Consider the following 15823-nt stretch of genomic DNA (forward strand, 5'->3'; position numbering starts at 1 on the left):
TCTTTGAGACTGGATCCTTTCAGCTAGTCATCTCAAAATTGCTCTGAGCACCTTGTAGTTCAAAGTTGATCTGTAGATGATGTTTGTTAGCTTAATGATATTATTATTGTCCACGTGGAATTGTTGTTGTTGTGGGGCCCCATCTTCTTCCTGGAGACTTCAGTTGATGTTAGGCCTGGCCGTGATTTCCTGCAGAAAACTGATAAGAGACTCGAACACAAAAACATATATATGCAGCTAATTGAAGCCTTTTTTCTAGAATTAGTTAGTACTCTATATGACCATTCATAGCTTAACAAAGTTTAAAATGTATATATATCTATATATATTAATCTTGTAAATTTTGATATAAAATTCATACTTTAAGAAAAGTTTAAAGAATCAGAATAGAATCAAAGAGTTGAGATTAGTAATAGAATAGTCCCTTAATTAATTTGGCTTTTGTCCTGTCCCATAGCAGAAGATGGCTATGCTTGTAACCCCAGCACTTGGGAGCTGAGGCAGGAGAATCATGGTGCAAAGCTTCCTCTACATAGCAAGTTAAGGCCAGCCTATGTTACATGAGACCCTGTCTCCAAAAACTAAATACTACTAATATTAATGGGCCAGCGAGGTGGCTCAGCAGGCAAAAGGTACACTCAGATGCACGTCTGGCAACCTGAGTTCAACCCCTAGACACATGTAAGGGAGAGGGAGAGAACTGACCCCACACAGGGTCACACACATGCCTGCATATGTCCATACATCATGCATGCAGTGCACACACTCTAATAATAATAGTAGCAACAATAGTAATTTTAAAAAAGGCTTTAGGAGCCAGGCAGTGGTGGTGCACGCCCTTAATCCCAGCACTCGGGAGGCAGAGGCAGGTGAGTTAAGGGCCAGCCTGGGCTACAGAGTTCCAGGACAGCCAGAGCTCTACAGGGAGACCCTGTCTCAGAAAGAAATTATTTCCTAACCAGTGTTTGGTTAGTGTCCAAGCACGGAAGCAGCCTGGTTGACTGAGCAGTTGGAGCGCTCCTCTGGAGATTTCCAACACAACCCGAGTCCCTCAAGTCAAAAGGTTCCAGAGCCTGGGTGCACCAAGGGCAAAGGGTTGTTATATTACGGGTGACCACAAGATGGCGATAGAGCGCTGTAGACAGCAGCCTCCATCCCTGGACCACCCACAGCTGCTTCCTTCTCTCCAAGTGTGTTATGATTTTGAGTCGTCTTCTTTCCTGACCTTTTGGGTTTTTTTCTCTCTCTCATCCTTGCCCATTTCTTTCTGTTCCTGTCTGCCCAACCTTCTTCTCCTTCACCACTGGTCATATGGAAATGAAAGCTTTTTTTTAAAAAAAATGTTAATATTCATTTAATTGTATGTGTGTGTGTGTATGTTTAGGGGTGGGAGTTGGAAGTGTTTTAAATGCAACATATTCCCTGACACAGAAAAAAAAAGTCATCATTTTTTTTTTAGACAGAGGCTCATGTGTTCCAAGCTGGCCTCATGTGCCTGAGAATGGCCTTGAACTTCTGATGTTCCTGCTCTGTCTCCCAAGTGCTAAGATTACAGGCTTGCATCACTGCATCCAGTTTTATACAGGGTGAGGGCTTGAACCCAGGGCTTTATGCATGCTGGGAAAATCCTCTACCAACTGATCTACTACCTCAGCCAATGTTTTTTAATTTGTTTGTTTTTATTTTTGTCTTTTTGAGATAGGGTTTTTCTCTGTGTAGCTTTGGAGCCTGTTCTGGATCTCACTTGGTAGTCCAGGCTGGCCTCGAACTCACAGATCCACCTGGCTCTGCCTCCCGAGTGCTGGGATTAAAGGTGTGTGCTATCACCGCCCGGCTCCAGCCACTGTTGACAGGGTAGGTAGCCTTAATAGTGCCTGGCCTTGGCACCTCATTGCCTTTCACAGGTTGGCTGGACTGGATACAAGTAGGCTTTCTGCATCCGTCCCAAGCTAACGACCTTGGACTTTCAGGCAAGGCTTTCTGTGGGCCTAGCTGCCCACGCCAGGTTCATTTCCCAAATGGGGCGTTGCCCTGGCCCACTGTCCAAGCGAGGCCCAGCCCAGTGCAGCTGGCACCAGCAGTCTGGGCGCTCCTTGGTCTAGAGGCTTGGGGCCAAGAAGGGATCCCCTGAGAGTTCTGAACCCAAGCAGAACCAGAGGGCTTGAAATAACTTTGGGGGGTCTCTGGGAAGTGGGTAAACCAAAGTGGACCCAGCCAGGTTCTCAGGATAACTCTGTGACCCCAGACACTTCCCTCCTGAACAGAAGGCCCTCAGATGGAAGCGTCCTCCTTCCCCTCCGGGGTATTTCCAGTGACTAGTCAGAGCCAAAGCCCGGTACGGTAAAACTGAACACGCCACCGTCACTGCGACGCCAGTTTCACAATGCCAACCACCTCCCCCTTCTCCACACTCTGTAAATCTGAGCTCCAGTGAAGGGCATTGGTTTAAGATGGCCACCAACAGTAACTGGAGTTTGCTTTGTAAATATCCATCTGGTGCCAAACCCCACAAAAGCTTTCTTCATTTCCTGTGGGGTTAGAATAAGAACAAACCACCCAGGGGGTGAGTGGGGGGGGGGCTCTATGTATGTTACAGACTGTGTGTGATTGCAGCGTCCTTTGATTAATTCGGTTTCTTTGTATCCAGAAAACAGCGATCTTCCTCCAGAAACTTTTCTTTGTCAAATAAGGAGTTACGTAATCAATTGTGTTTCCTTTTTCTCATTGGCTTTCAGGAAGCTCAGGGCTGAATATAATAGTGCTGAATGCGTAGCGCAGTGACCTCCCTTTATTGTAACATCATTCTTTTTTGTTTGTTCGGTTGTTTGTTTTTGGTTTTTTCAAGACAGGGTTTCTCTCTGTAGCTTTGGAGCCTGTCCTGGAACTCACTCTGTAGACCAGGCTGGCCTCGAACTTAAAGAGATCTGCCTGGCTCTGCCTCCCAAGTGCTGAGATTAAAGAAAGAAGTGTGCCACTCACCGCCCAGCTGATATCATCATTTTTATATCTACTTGTCTTAACTGAGTGTGTGTTTTCTGATTCCAAACTGCTCCCATTCTGGCTTTCTTTTTCTTTTTTGGTTTTTTTGAGACAGGGTTTCTTTGTGTAGTTTTGGTGCCTGACCTGGCTCTTGATTTGTAGACCAGGCTGGCCTCGAACTCACAGAGATCTCCCTGCCTCTGCCTCCCAAGTGCTGGGATTAAAGTGTGTGCCATCTATGGGCAGTTGATCCGTGCCGACCCTGTTCTCAAGGCCTCCCAGAGGTGGATTCATTTCACTTCTCCCATGTTCTGCGAAGTCAGCAGCCCCCATCTGTAGGGAAAGCTGAGGTACGGAGGGGCTAAATGGCTATCCAAGACCAGCAGTTGAGTGGGGTTCACACCCAAGTTTTTCAGTGCCAGCCCATGCTCTCCACTGGGAAGCACTTGCCCCTGCCTGGAACTCACCTAGGTGAGAGTCAAGCACCACCAAATCCCTGCAGTGGGCAGCACAGCAAACTGGCCTTGTCAGCAGAGGCCCGGGGAGGATTTAACCACCCTTTCAGGAGGCCATTTGGAGGGTTGGCTTGAGAGTTTTTAGAACACTTATCATTTTGACTTAGAAATCCTATTTCTGGGAGTCTATGCTATGAAAATGATCCACAATATGGAAAAATTCCTTGCTGAAATAAGTTCACAGTGGGCTGTTCATACTGCTTAACATGGAGTCAACGCAAATATTTGGTGGCCCAGAGACGGCCCATACAGCGAGGATGCTTATGGGAGCAATTTTACCCATTTTGGCCAGAAGCTACGAAGCAGACTCCAAGCCGGTACTCTGAAGTAGAAGCGGGAGGCTGTGGTGTTTAAGGTCATCCCTGGCTATACACTGAGTTTTGAGACCAGCCTGGGATACATGAGACTCTCTTTCCAAAAAACTGAAAACATGTCTGCAAAAGGAAAACAAAACACATTTTTAGCCACTTAAACCAGATATCAGCATTCAAATCCTAGGTCAGGGTTAGGTCTAGACTTACCTTGGTGCCCCTCGGGTTTGAGAACAGCCTGTAACACTTCCTGGGGATGCTCCATGGCTCCTCCTGTGAGTGAGAACACAGTTATCACCTCAAAGGGAAGGAGTTTATCCTGAAGCCAAATGTGAGTGACCATGGCCCCCAAACAGGAATTTACGTCACCCCCAAATACTATGTTCTGATCTGGTAATAGTGAGGTAAAGGTTTCCTAATAACATGGTAAAATTATACATGGAGGTAGTTTAATTTTTTTTTTTTAAACTAAAATTAAGCTGGTCGGGTGGCACACACCTTTGATCCCAGCACCTGGCAGGCAGAGGCAGGCAGATTTCTGTAAGTTCAAGGCTAGGCTGGTCTACATAGTGAGTTCCAGCACAGCCAGGGCTATGTAGAGAGACCCTGTCTCAACAGCCCCCCCCCAAAAAAAACCTAAAAATATTTTAAAGTATTTATTTATTGCATGTATGAGTGTGTATGAAATTTATTTATTGCGTGTATGAGTGTGTGTGTGTGTGCCACTGCATGCGTGTGGGAGTCAGAGGGCACGTGGGAGTCCGGTGGCAGCTGTCTGTACCCTCACTAAAGCCATCTCACCAGCTCAGCTCAAGATAATTTGGCTGGGGACCTTTAACATAACAACTCTTCAGCGGCCGGGAATCGTGTATATGCGTTGTCTTGCGCTGGTGTGGGTGTTTGGGGGGTTTTGTTGTTTTTCTTCTGAGAACTTGACACAGGGGACTCCCTATTTACACTTGTCAGTGCCCCCCAACCTGGCAGCCTCCCACCCCTGCTCTGGAGTGCCCGGTCATGTTTTGTGATCTCCCAGTGGAGGGGGTTTGCAGTGTGCCTTTCCAGGCAGCCTCCTTGCATCCCCCGAGGAGGCGGGGCTCAGACCTGGTTCTCCCCAGCAGCCCACAGGTCAGGGGTCCATGCTCGGGGTGTGGTCATCACTCATTCTTTTTTTTGGCTATCAAAGGTGCAGATAATTAATAAGAAGCTGGATCTTAGCAACGTCCAGTCCAAGTGTGGCTCAAAGGACAATATCAAACACGTCCCGGGCGGCGGCAGTGTGAGTACGATCACACTCTCCGTGCAGTGTGCTGCAGCCTTCCGTGTGAGGAGTGTCTGAGTGTGTACTTGTGAGACATTGCACAGAATAAATCACCGCAGGCTCGGGGCCTCCTGTGTCCCTACACTTAATCTGCTGTCCCCAGACTCCCCTCCCCATGTTCAGTGGAGGGTCCGGCAGAATAGGGATGGCAATTGGCTCCCCCCCGCTGGCCCTTCCCTGAGAAGCTGGGTCCCCACAGTACCATGCCCATGTCCCTAGGAGCCCAATAGCCTACTAGAAATGGGACTGAAGACCGTGGCACCCAAGACTGGCTGTCACCTCTTCCCTCACCTCTGGAACAGGTTCTGCTGTGGATGGATGGTCCACATGATCTTAGAGGACACTAAGGACTTCTGTCCCATGCCAAGGGCAGAAAGGGCCCTAGCCACCCTAGTCACCCTCTATTTCTCATCTGGGTCTCCATCTTCAAGAGAGGAAGCACTTCCTAAGCCTCAGTTAAAGTTTAAAACCAGCTCTTCCCCCCCTCCACCCCCCAGGGACTCTGGTTGCAAAGAGCCTAATAAAAAGGTCATGGGTGATATCTATTGTCCCAGTTCAGTTTGCCAGAGAAAGGCTGCTTAGGGTTTTAAATTTGTCCTCCTCTAAACACCCCTGTGGACCCAGCTTGTCCCCAGTGAGTCTGTGTGAGATGTTCTCAGGCTCCCTGGATGGGCTTAGAAACTCCGTTGTCCTTCAGGCTGGCCTGTGCCCACAGGGCAGGATATGCAAACTGGCCTCAGGGTTCTCCTGGCCAGCTCCCTCATTCCCAGCTCTGGGTCAGTCCCAGAAGGGGCCCAGGCTCTCCGAGAGAGAGTTCCTGCTGGCTGTGTCCTGTGACTGCTGGAACATTGGGATGGGCCCTTCCCAGAAACTGTCTCGGCCCACAGGGTTTATTCTTGCAATGTGCTTCTGCCTCCTGCCCTGGCCCCTGCCCTGCCTTCTGCCTCTTGGACCCTTGGCCCCAGAGCAGCAAGTGCTGGCCCTGTGGCTACTGCTTCTCACGCTTACTCACTCACGGTGTCTGCCATTTCCTCTGTCCTCCACTCCCTGCCACCCCTGCCACCCCCACCCCATACAGCCGTCGGCCACACCGTAGTTACTGCCCAGCCTGACGCTCTCCCAGTGTACACTCAATAAACTGTTCTGGAAAGCGATGGGTGGGGCTAAGAGGTGGTCACTAACGACTGCCATTGCTGTCTTTGTCCCTGGGCCCTTGAATGTTGTCATTTAGGGTACGCTGACTTCCCAGCCCAGGCCTGCCGCGCTTGGGGAGGAGAGGCAGGGGTGTCTGCCTGGGCTCGTGTCTGACGTGCTGCTCGGGCTGAAGGCTCTGGCTCCAGTGGGCTGCAAAGGGCGGATGCCCCTGCAGGGGACGTTGGGAAGAGCCAGCTCAGAGCAGCTCTGGTCACATGCTGAGTGCCGGATGAGAGGCTCCAGTAGGCAGGCTATCAGGGAACTTTGTAATGTGTGCAGCAGTGTGTGAGCCTGTGAACTAGCCCGTGACCACCTTATACAGAGTCACAAGATAGCCCGGGCTGGCCATGAGGCCTGTCCTTGGCCTGTGGCCACGGTTGACTACAGGATGGACCTGTAGAGAAGCGCTCTGAAGGGAGGGGGCAGTGGTTTTGGCCTCTGGCATTTCGGGCTGAAGGATCCCTGGTCTGGGCTGCACATCCGGGTTGCTGCTTGCTCTCACTCTGGGGTGGAGGGATTTGCAGCAGACAGGCTGCTCCTCCATCTGTACCTCCTGGCTGAGCTGTGGCCTCCTCTCCAGAGCTGCTTCTCCAGGCTCCGTACATTCCTTTCTCCTCTGACCATTCGAGGCTTCCAACACCTCTTACCTCTGCCACCCCCTGGTACTGACTCTCACGGGACTCTGCCTAGGCCGGAGGAAGAGTGAGGCTCTGGGCATCCCTGTAGCATCCCTGTCCCTTCTTGGAGGTCTCTGTCTCCCGTGGCTGCAGAGGGCCAATGCTCCCTTGGCTCTCCCATCATCAACTGCCCCAGAACTCCCACGATACCCTGGATCTGTTTGTAGAAGGTCTTTGGGATCATCTGCTCTTCACCCACCTTTACTGGGGCAGGCTGACACCCCAGCACACTGACATGTGAGGCCACAGCCCTCCTCTTCCATGAGGTCCATTAGTAAACACACACACACACACACACACACACACACACCACACCACACTACACACACCACACCACCAGCACAGCTAACCATGAAAATGACAGCGATTTGTTCATTTACACCTCTGTAGCACATCCACCTTGCTTTGCTGACTCTCACACATAAGGCCACCCCTCTCCCAGGACAGGAGATGCCCCTACCTGTGGTCTATATAGGAGACCCATGGGACTTGGAAGGTGGCAGTTAGTGACCGGCTATCTAAGCTGTAAACCACAGTTCTGAGAGACTGGCTTCCAGGAGCCCCATCGGCCTGGGTGGTCTTCTTCTGGGCATTTCTCTCAGGAAGCAACTGTCATTCCTCAGAGCAGGCATTGCTGCTGGGCGATGAAGGACCCTTGGGCTGGCAGGTTTCCCCGTGTGTCCTGTCTGCTCACTCACGCTTGCTGAGACACTAACCCTGTGATTTCTGCTGTGTGTCTGCCCCCCCCCCCCTTGCTGGTGTCGCTTTGCTCTTTTCAGTAGAGGATGAAGTACCCAGGAGACTGTGCGCCCTGAGCTGTAGCGCTGTCCTGGGCCCGGTTTGCCGACCGGTGGTCCAGGACTGTGGGAGCTTCCAGGATGAAGCATACCCATCCTTGTGGATTCTCCTCTTTGAATCCCTTCCAAGGAGAGCACCTGGAGGCTGCATAGGCCGGTCACTTCTTCCTCCACTGCGTGTGACCGGGCTCTCCTCAATGAAAGGATTTACGTCTTTATATTTAAGTATCTGCTAAATAGATACCTCTGCTTTTCCATGGAAGTCTCTTGGGTTTCTGAGATTGAAGATGTTTAGGTCCCATAGTTACTTTGTGAAGACCCAGCGTCCTGGGGGACGGGGATTGGTTGGATTTGGGGAGCATATTTTCCTCCCTGAGTGGGGTGTATCCAGTAGCTGATGGGAGCCACTGACAAGTGGTCCATCAGGCTTTGCTTGTGTTACACACACCTAGTAATGTAACCCCTTTATTCTCTGTCTCCTTCCTGCCCTCTCTGACCCACAGGTACAAATAGTCTACAAGCCAGTGGACCTGAGCAAGGTGACCTCCAAGTGTGGCTCATTAGGCAACATCCATCATAAACCAGGTAGCCCTTGAGGAAGGCAGGCTTTGGGCTAGGAAGGTGCTGGCTAGGCTGGCAGGTGCTTCCTGGAATCGGCCAACCTGGGCAGTGAACAGTAAATGTGAAAGTGACTGTCCCTGCTGGCTCCTGAGAAGGAAGGGCCTTTTCAGCCTAGACAAGGGTGGAGGGAGAAGACAAGCTGGTCCCAGACGCCATCTGTGGCTCTCCAGAAAAGCCTGTAATAGAGGACCAGCCATGGGACTGATTGGGTCCCCAAAGGCCAGTTCTGTGGACTTCTCAGCTTCGTCCTAGCCAGCATGGGGGGGGGGGCACTGCATCAACAGTTGTGACGTGAGACCATTCTGGGCTGTTGTTCCATCCTTGCTGTGACTTTGTTTAAACAAAGCACCCTTCCCAGAACAGCAGTACAGGTCACCTCCCCTCCTGCCACACCCGAGTGTGGTGACCCAAGTCAAAGAGGCAGAAGGGGGGTTCGGGTTTCTCCTCCCTGTGCATTTGACATGCAGTTTCACTCCAAGGTCTTGAGGGGTTCCGCTTTACAGGACGATCATATGAAAATCTCCACCGCTGGAAGGCACCCAGTTTAGAGTTTAGCATGCCTTCTCCTGGCCAAGCTTCCTGTACCGTTGGACCATTTCAGGAGGAAGATTTTGTAGAGTAAATATCCAATGTGCATCTCGATTAGAGGCGAGGCAGGTGGTTTGGAAGCCCTTACAAGGGCTGCCTTGTGGCTAAGCCTCCTTCTCAATAAGTAGAGCCCTGGCAACTCCAAGAGGGTGGGCTGTTCTTGTGATCACTGGCCCAGCCTCTGTTGGAGTCAGAATGGGCACATTAACTAATGTTCCCCTCCAGAATGGTGACATCTGACCTAATTTTTATCAAGCCTCCAGCAGCCCCAGGCGCTTTGCTCTGCAGGCTGAAACTTCATTTAATACATGCTAAGTCCCCAGACCACAGAAGATGGCAAGCAGCTCTTGTGTGGGTTGTGTTCCAGGAGGTGGCCAGGTGGAAGTGAAATCTGAGAAGCTGGACTTCAAGGACAGAGTCCAGTCGAAGATTGGTTCCCTGGATAACATCACCCATGTCCCTGGAGGAGGGAATAAGAAGGTAAAGGGGGACGACAAATGGGGAGGTCACATGGGGATACTGGGGTTAATGGAGTGGACAAGGCTGGTCCTAGAGGGCCCCATATGGACCAGCTACAGACAGATTCTCACTCTCAGCCCGGTGTACCAAGAACAAGGCATGAGGCCAAAGACAGATCTTTCCCACTGGTTACCAGAAAGCTAGAGCAAAATAGTGATGCTGGCCGAGGGTGTGGCTGGCAGAGTGACCGGTGGGCTGCCCTGGTTTTCCTCTCTGGCATAAACCACCTCCACACTTGCCTGGCCCCATATTATGGAGGTAGCCTCCTCGGCAGGATCCTCCCAGCAAATGACTAAACAGAGGGAATGTCCCGCAGTCAGACCCAGCCTAGCCCGAGAAAGGGTATTTACCCAAGGTGGCTCAGCCGTCTTTCTACTTGGCCATGTTGGTGGCCCCTGGGAGTCCCCTGGCTGGCAAGTCCCCCCAGCTCCCTGCTTTCTTCTGCATCCACATGTCTGCATCTGCTGCTTATGTAAAACCCCTGGTATCACTATGAAGCACCCGCTAAAGCAATGGGCACACAGCCAGCAGGCTGAGAGGGCCTTGCCCCGAGATGGCCTCTCAGGGCAGATCCTCTGGCCTTCAGGACCCCAACGTGGACATGGACCTTTGCTGCTCCAAAGCAGGAGACCCTTCAGTCTTGGAAGCTGTCAGAAGCTGAAGACAGGAGGCCATACCCGAGGGCTGCCAGGCAGGGCTCCCTTCTCTGGGAAGGTGGGAAAGCCTCCTCATCAAAGGCCAGAGCTCCGCCATTTCTGCCACACACCACTCAGTTTAAATGCAACGTCTCCGTATATTGTTCATATATGGGGCTTCTTGGTCCCAGAGTGCCATAGGGAGCCACAGGCCTAGCTCTACCTCAGTCTGACTCAGTGGGGCTGGAACCTAGGCCTTGGAGATTCCCTGGGCCCGGGGAGTTCTCCACCAGCTTGGGAAGGAAACTCTGGGGAGGCAGGACTCCCTTGGAGGCCTGATTTAGGCAGATTTTCAACCTCTTGGCTATTTCTCCTTCAGAGAAATACCTGCACCCCAGATGTGGGGTGGGATTCGAACAAAAGAAGGACCCTGTATCCCAGGACTGGAAAACTGGAGAGAGGTGGATCAGGAGTTCAAGGTTATCCTGAGTGACACAGAATATGAGACCTTGTGTCACAAAACTAGAAACAGCTAGACATAATGGTGCATGCCTTTAATCCCAGCATTCGGGAGGCAGAGGCAGAAGATCTCTGTGAATTTGAGGGCAGCCTGGTCTGGACAGGTGGAGCTAATAGAATGACCCTGCAACATACACGCATGCATGCACACACATTTTTATCAAAGCTTCTTGCAAGTACAATAATAATATGGAAGGCCCCTCTTTATCAAAAAGAACAGCATATGAATGTAGCCTAAATGAAGGCCTGAGTTTTCTCTGTCCACATTCAAGCACCCAGCAAGAAGGGCTCTTCTTCACCTAGGGTCTATGGCCTCCGAAGTGGTATGGAAATGCAGTATGTGTGCAGCATGCATATGTGCACACATGGCTCAAAGCCTGGGATCCAGAACAAGGTTGAGGCATTTTGTGTCCACCCCTTATATGTAAAGACTTTACACCTGCCTCAAACTGCCACCTCATGCTTTCTGCTTCCCTCTGGATTCCTGGTTATAGTATTGTGCGTCTCCACCCCTCACCGTGTGTGTGTGTGTGTGTGTGTGTGTGTGTGTGTGTGTGTGTGTGTGTGTGTGTGTGTTGCATGAACATGAGTATGCAGGTGAGCACACCCATGCACATACATGCAGAGGCCAGAACAGAACATCAGGTGCCTTCCTCTATCACTCTCCACCTTATTGTCTTGAGACAGGGTGTCTCACTGAACCAGAAGCTTGCTGCTTTTGCTGGGCTGGCTATGAGTGAGCTCCTGGGATGTACCTGTTTCCATCCCCAAATGCTGAGGTTACAAGTTACAGGCATGCGCAGATGCGCCCTGCTTTTTTATTCGAGTGCCGAGAATTCGAACTGAGGCCTTTGTGTTTGCAGAGCAAGCACTCCTACCCACTGGGCCATCTCCCCAGGCCTGTGGTAGCGTTTCCTAGGAAGGGCTTCTTGGCTTCACAGCTTCTAGCACACGTGCTAGTGGGTGCCACCTGAAAATACCTTAAGAACCTTTGACAAGAAGTCTGTGTATGGCGGTGGCTGCTGGTACCGGTGATTCTACAGCCAGCCCTTTCCCCTCTTGCGGCTTCTCCTGCAAAGCCTTTAGCAGCAAGTGGGCAATAATCTAGCAAAGCAGAGTCCAGATCAAGGGGTGGGAAGCATGGGTACAGCGTGTGTTCAGTGTGCTTGAGGCCTCGGGTTCCACCCCCAGCACAAACAAACAAACAAATAGTCATTACATTCTTAGGATACACATACACATGTAAAATGATGTGTGGAAGGTCACTGAAGGTTATTCATACTCAGCATTGTAGTTGCAGAAAAATGGAACTGCCTCCACTTCTAGCTGCAGGAAGGAGATAGATTTTGATGCGGATGCTGTGATGGTGTAGAATAAGTAGCCACGGGCACTAGGAAGTTCTCTCTGGAATAACAAAGGATTAAGCCTGAACTTGGGTGTCACACGCCTGTAATCTCAGAAACTGAGAGAGGGGGGGACTCATAAGGACAGCTAGTTCCAGGCCAACCTGAGCTAAATAGTAAGCTCTGGCCTTAAAAATCAAACCAGGCCAGTGAGATTGCTCAGTGGGTAAAGTAAGCCTGATGCCCTGAGTTTGGTCGCCAGGACCCAGATGTTAGAAGGAGAGAACCAACTCCCACAAGTTGTCCTCTGCTCTCCCCACATGAGAAAACACACACACACACACACACACACACACACACACACACACACACACACATAAAAGGATTAGACAAACAGCCAGGTATGGCAGCACACGCCTTTACTCCTATCACTCAGGAGGCAGGGGCAGGCGGATCTCTGTGATTTCCAAGCCAGAATGGTCTACAGAGTGAGTTACAAGCAGGCCACAGCTAAATATTGGTATCCTGTCTCAGAGTAAATAAATAAATTAATAAAAACTAAGCGAACAAGAATGAACAATACAGCCGGGCGGTGGTGGCGCACGCCTTTAATCCCAGCACTCGGGAGGCAGAGGCAGGCGGATCTCTGTGAGTTCGAGGCCAGCCTGGTCTCCAAAGCGAGCTCCAGGAAAGGCACAAAGCTACCCAGAGAAACCCTGCCTTGAAAAACCAAAAAAAAAAAAAAAAAAAAAAAAAAAAAAAGAATGAACAATACAAATAAGGAGGGTGGTGCTCCTGGGGAGGTTGGTTAACAGAGTGCATGCCTAGTGTGCAGGGAGTCCTGGTCTGACCCCTGCCACTGCATGAACTAGGTGTGGCGGCATATACCTGTGATTCCAGTGCTGGGGATAAGGAGACAGGAAGATCCAAAGGCCAAGGTCATCCTCAGCTGGATAGAGGATTCCAGGAGAGAGCCTGTTTCAAGAATAAATGTATAGCCAGGTGTGGTGGCAAATGCCTTACAGCCCTCGGGACGCAGAGGCAGGCAGATCTCTGAGTTCCAGGTCAGCCTGGTCTACAGAGCAAGTTCCAGGACAGCCAGGGCTGCACAGAGAAACCTGTATCCAAAAAAAAGGGGGGGGGGATGAATGAAAATTAATTAATTAATTAATTTTAAAAAAAGAGCGTTTTCCTCCCACCACAGACTGGTGTGTAGACAGTCAGGGTTTGTCTGCTTCCCCCAGCATTGATTTTCACCTCACCCTATACTTCTTGCAGATTGAAACCCACAAGCTGACCTTCCGGGAGAATGCCAAAGCCAAGACGGACCATGGAGCAGAAATCGTGTACAAGTCACCTGTGGTGTCTGGGGACACATCTCCACGGCACCTCAGCAACGTGTCCTCCACGGGCAGCATCAACATGGTGGACTCCCCACAACTCGCCACACTAGCCGACGAAGTGTCCGCTTCTTTGGCCAAGCAGGGTTTGTGATCAGGCCCCTGGGGTGGTCAGTAATCGTGGAGAGAAGAGAGAGTGAGTGTGGAAAAAAAAAAAAGAATGACCTGGCCCCTCGCCCTCTGCCCTCCCCGCTGCTCCTCACAGACCGGCTGACCGGCTTGTCACCTAACCTGCTTTTGTGGCTCGGCTTTGGCTCGGGACTTCAAAATCAGTGATGGGAATAAGAGTCAATTTCATCTTTCCAAATTGATTTGTAGGCTAGTAATAAAATATTTTTTAAGAAAAACACGTAAAAACATGGCCAAACCCAACATTTCCTTGGGCAATTGCTATTGATTCCCCCATCCCCACCCCACCCCCCCTCTTTGAGTATTAGAGGGTGAAGGAGGCCCTGGAGGCTGCTTCTGGGGAGTTCTGAGGGACTAGGGCAACTGATTGCCCGCAGCCCCATCCTAGGGGCGTCAGGGACAGTGGCAGCAACAATAGATTGGAAACTTGGTGTGTTCGTGGAGCCCTAGGCAGGTGATGTTACCAGTGTGGATGTGAAGGAGGGCTGAGGCAGCGAAGGCTGAGGGATGGGTGGGCTGGGAGTCAGAGGGGAGGGTGAGGAAGGCTAGACAGGCTAGAGAGAGGACACTGGCTCCTGGAAGGACAGGTAACCTCAGCTGCTCACGTCAGTCTTAGATGGCAGAGCTGCCTGTTGGGTAAGGCCCTGGAGAGTGCTGTGGGTCCCTGTGCCCCTTCTGTAGGGCAGCCTGTGGGAGAAGACACAGGGGGCCGAAGGAAGGTGGCCAGAAAGTGGCACCTTGTCGATTGGGTCTCTGAAGGCTGGCCTTGACATCGCAGGGCACTGGCTTCTTCCTCCCTCTCTGCAGGGTGGGAGTCCTGAGCTGAGGGGCTTTGCCCTCCTCTCACAGAAGAACCTCTTTGCTGAGTTCTGGATTTCTGCAGCCATGATTGGGCCACTTCACAGACCTGGGACATTAGGGCTAACCAGTTCTTTGTAAGGACTTGTGCCTCTTGGGGGACATCTGCCTGTTCTCAAGCCTGGTCCTCTGGGACTTCTGCAGTGTGAGGGTGGGGTATTCTGGGACGATGGCTCCAGGCCCCCCATCCCTCCCACAGCCACTGCAGCCCCTCTACCTGTCCATCACACCCACGTCTGCCATGAGAGCCAGTCACTGCCGTCTCCCATCGTGTCTCACTGTCCTGAGTGCTCCGCCTCTCCCAGCCCCTACTCTGGCCCCTGGGTAGATGTGGGTAGTCCCTGTTCTACACTAAGAGGTGGAGTCCTGGGAAGGCAAGGATTTTGGGGCTCAGTCTCTAGTCCTACGAATCCAACCAGTGTGCCTGGAGATAACCCTGGACACCTCTGTCTGCTCTTTTTTAACTTTATAGTGGTTGCCTCCTAGGCCTGGCCCTCTTCTCGGGTTGAGCTGGAGGCAGCGAGTCAGGTGCCAAATGCTAGCACCAGTGTGAGCAGGCAAGAATCCCAGGGCAGGGTCACGCTCCTCCCATCTTTCGCTTCCACCCCAGCTCGTGATCGCTAGCCTCCCAGAGCCCAGCCGCCATTAAGTCCCCGTGCACGTAATCAGCCCTCTCCATACCCCAATTTGGGGAACATACCCCCTGGAAATGTTTTTCCTCCAGTCCCCATGGAAGTGGTGCTGCCTGCCCTGCTGGAGCAGCCAGACATCTCCATAGATACAGCCCTACCCTCCCTGTCTGTACCCTGTTGTGTTGTAGTTGGATTTGTTTGTTCGTCTGGGTTCACCAGAGTGACTATGATAGTGAAAAGAAAAGAAAAAAAAAAAAGAAAAAAGAAAAAAAGAAAAACGGAAAAAAAAAAAAAAAAAGGACGCATGTATCTTGGACTGTTTGTCGAAAGGTTCTAGCTCACCACCAGGGATGGAGGTCCTCGGTATTTCTTGTCTCCACTGGGACTCGGCTCCAGGCCAGTGCAGTGCTTCCCTGCTAGGACAGCCCATGCTTTGAAGGTTTTCTTCTGCATCTGGGACCTCACAGACACTGGATTGTGACATTGGAGGTCTCCTAGCTGCCAAGGCCTGAAGCACAGGACCAGCTAGACTCCAGCTGCCAGAGACAGCAGGCCCCACCTGTCAGGGAGAGCTTTCCAGCTGGCCTGTTTGCAGAGTGAAGATGGTCCTCTAATCACAGCCTCATGTCCCACGGCAGCCATGAAAGATGGTCTAGTAAGACTGCATCACAAGAGAAAGGAGAAAAAAAAAGGGCAATCGGTGCCAGCTGGGAGAGCTGTGGCCCTAGAAATCCCATGACTCTCCAGAAGACATCCCTGGGCCCTCTCCAAGCTTCGGCCAGCTGAGG

At 51.3% G+C, this 15823-nt stretch overlaps 1 protein-coding gene and 1 long non-coding RNA gene across 15 annotated transcripts in view; one reads left to right on the top strand and one right to left on the bottom strand.

Annotated features, from left to right (window-relative positions):
* The window catches only part of Mapt (microtubule associated protein tau), a 102153-nt gene extending 88576 nt beyond the window's left edge, over positions 1-13577 (top strand). For 8 of the 14 annotated variants that reach the window (XM_006970545.4, XM_006970544.4, XM_076543516.1 and 5 more), the window contains 4 exons: positions 4989-5081; positions 8295-8376; positions 9368-9480; positions 13295-13577. In XM_006970545.4, coding sequence (XP_006970607.1) covers positions 4989-5081; positions 8295-8376; positions 9368-9480; positions 13295-13510 — 504 coding nt within the window. In that variant the 3' untranslated portion in view covers positions 13511-13577. The remainder of the gene's footprint in view (positions 1-4988; positions 5082-8294; positions 8377-9367; positions 9481-13294) is intronic. The other 6 variants (XM_076543518.1, XM_076543510.1, XM_076543515.1 and 3 more) reach the window with 1 other exon arrangement.
* Positions 11883-15474, bottom strand: LOC121831478 (uncharacterized). The gene is made up of 5 exons (XR_006074945.2): positions 15378-15474; positions 13648-13735; positions 13374-13518; positions 12905-12991; positions 11883-12077 (listed from the first exon to the last, which is right to left on the bottom strand). It is a non-coding gene; the product is annotated as an uncharacterized LOC121831478 (long non-coding RNA).
* Positions 15475-15823: the final 349 nt, after the last annotated feature.

The sequence above is a fragment of the Peromyscus maniculatus genome, chromosome 8, assembly GCF_049852395.1.
Source record: "Peromyscus maniculatus bairdii isolate BWxNUB_F1_BW_parent chromosome 8, HU_Pman_BW_mat_3.1, whole genome shotgun sequence".
In the NCBI taxonomy this organism is placed as follows: domain Eukaryota; kingdom Metazoa; phylum Chordata; class Mammalia; order Rodentia; family Cricetidae; genus Peromyscus; species Peromyscus maniculatus.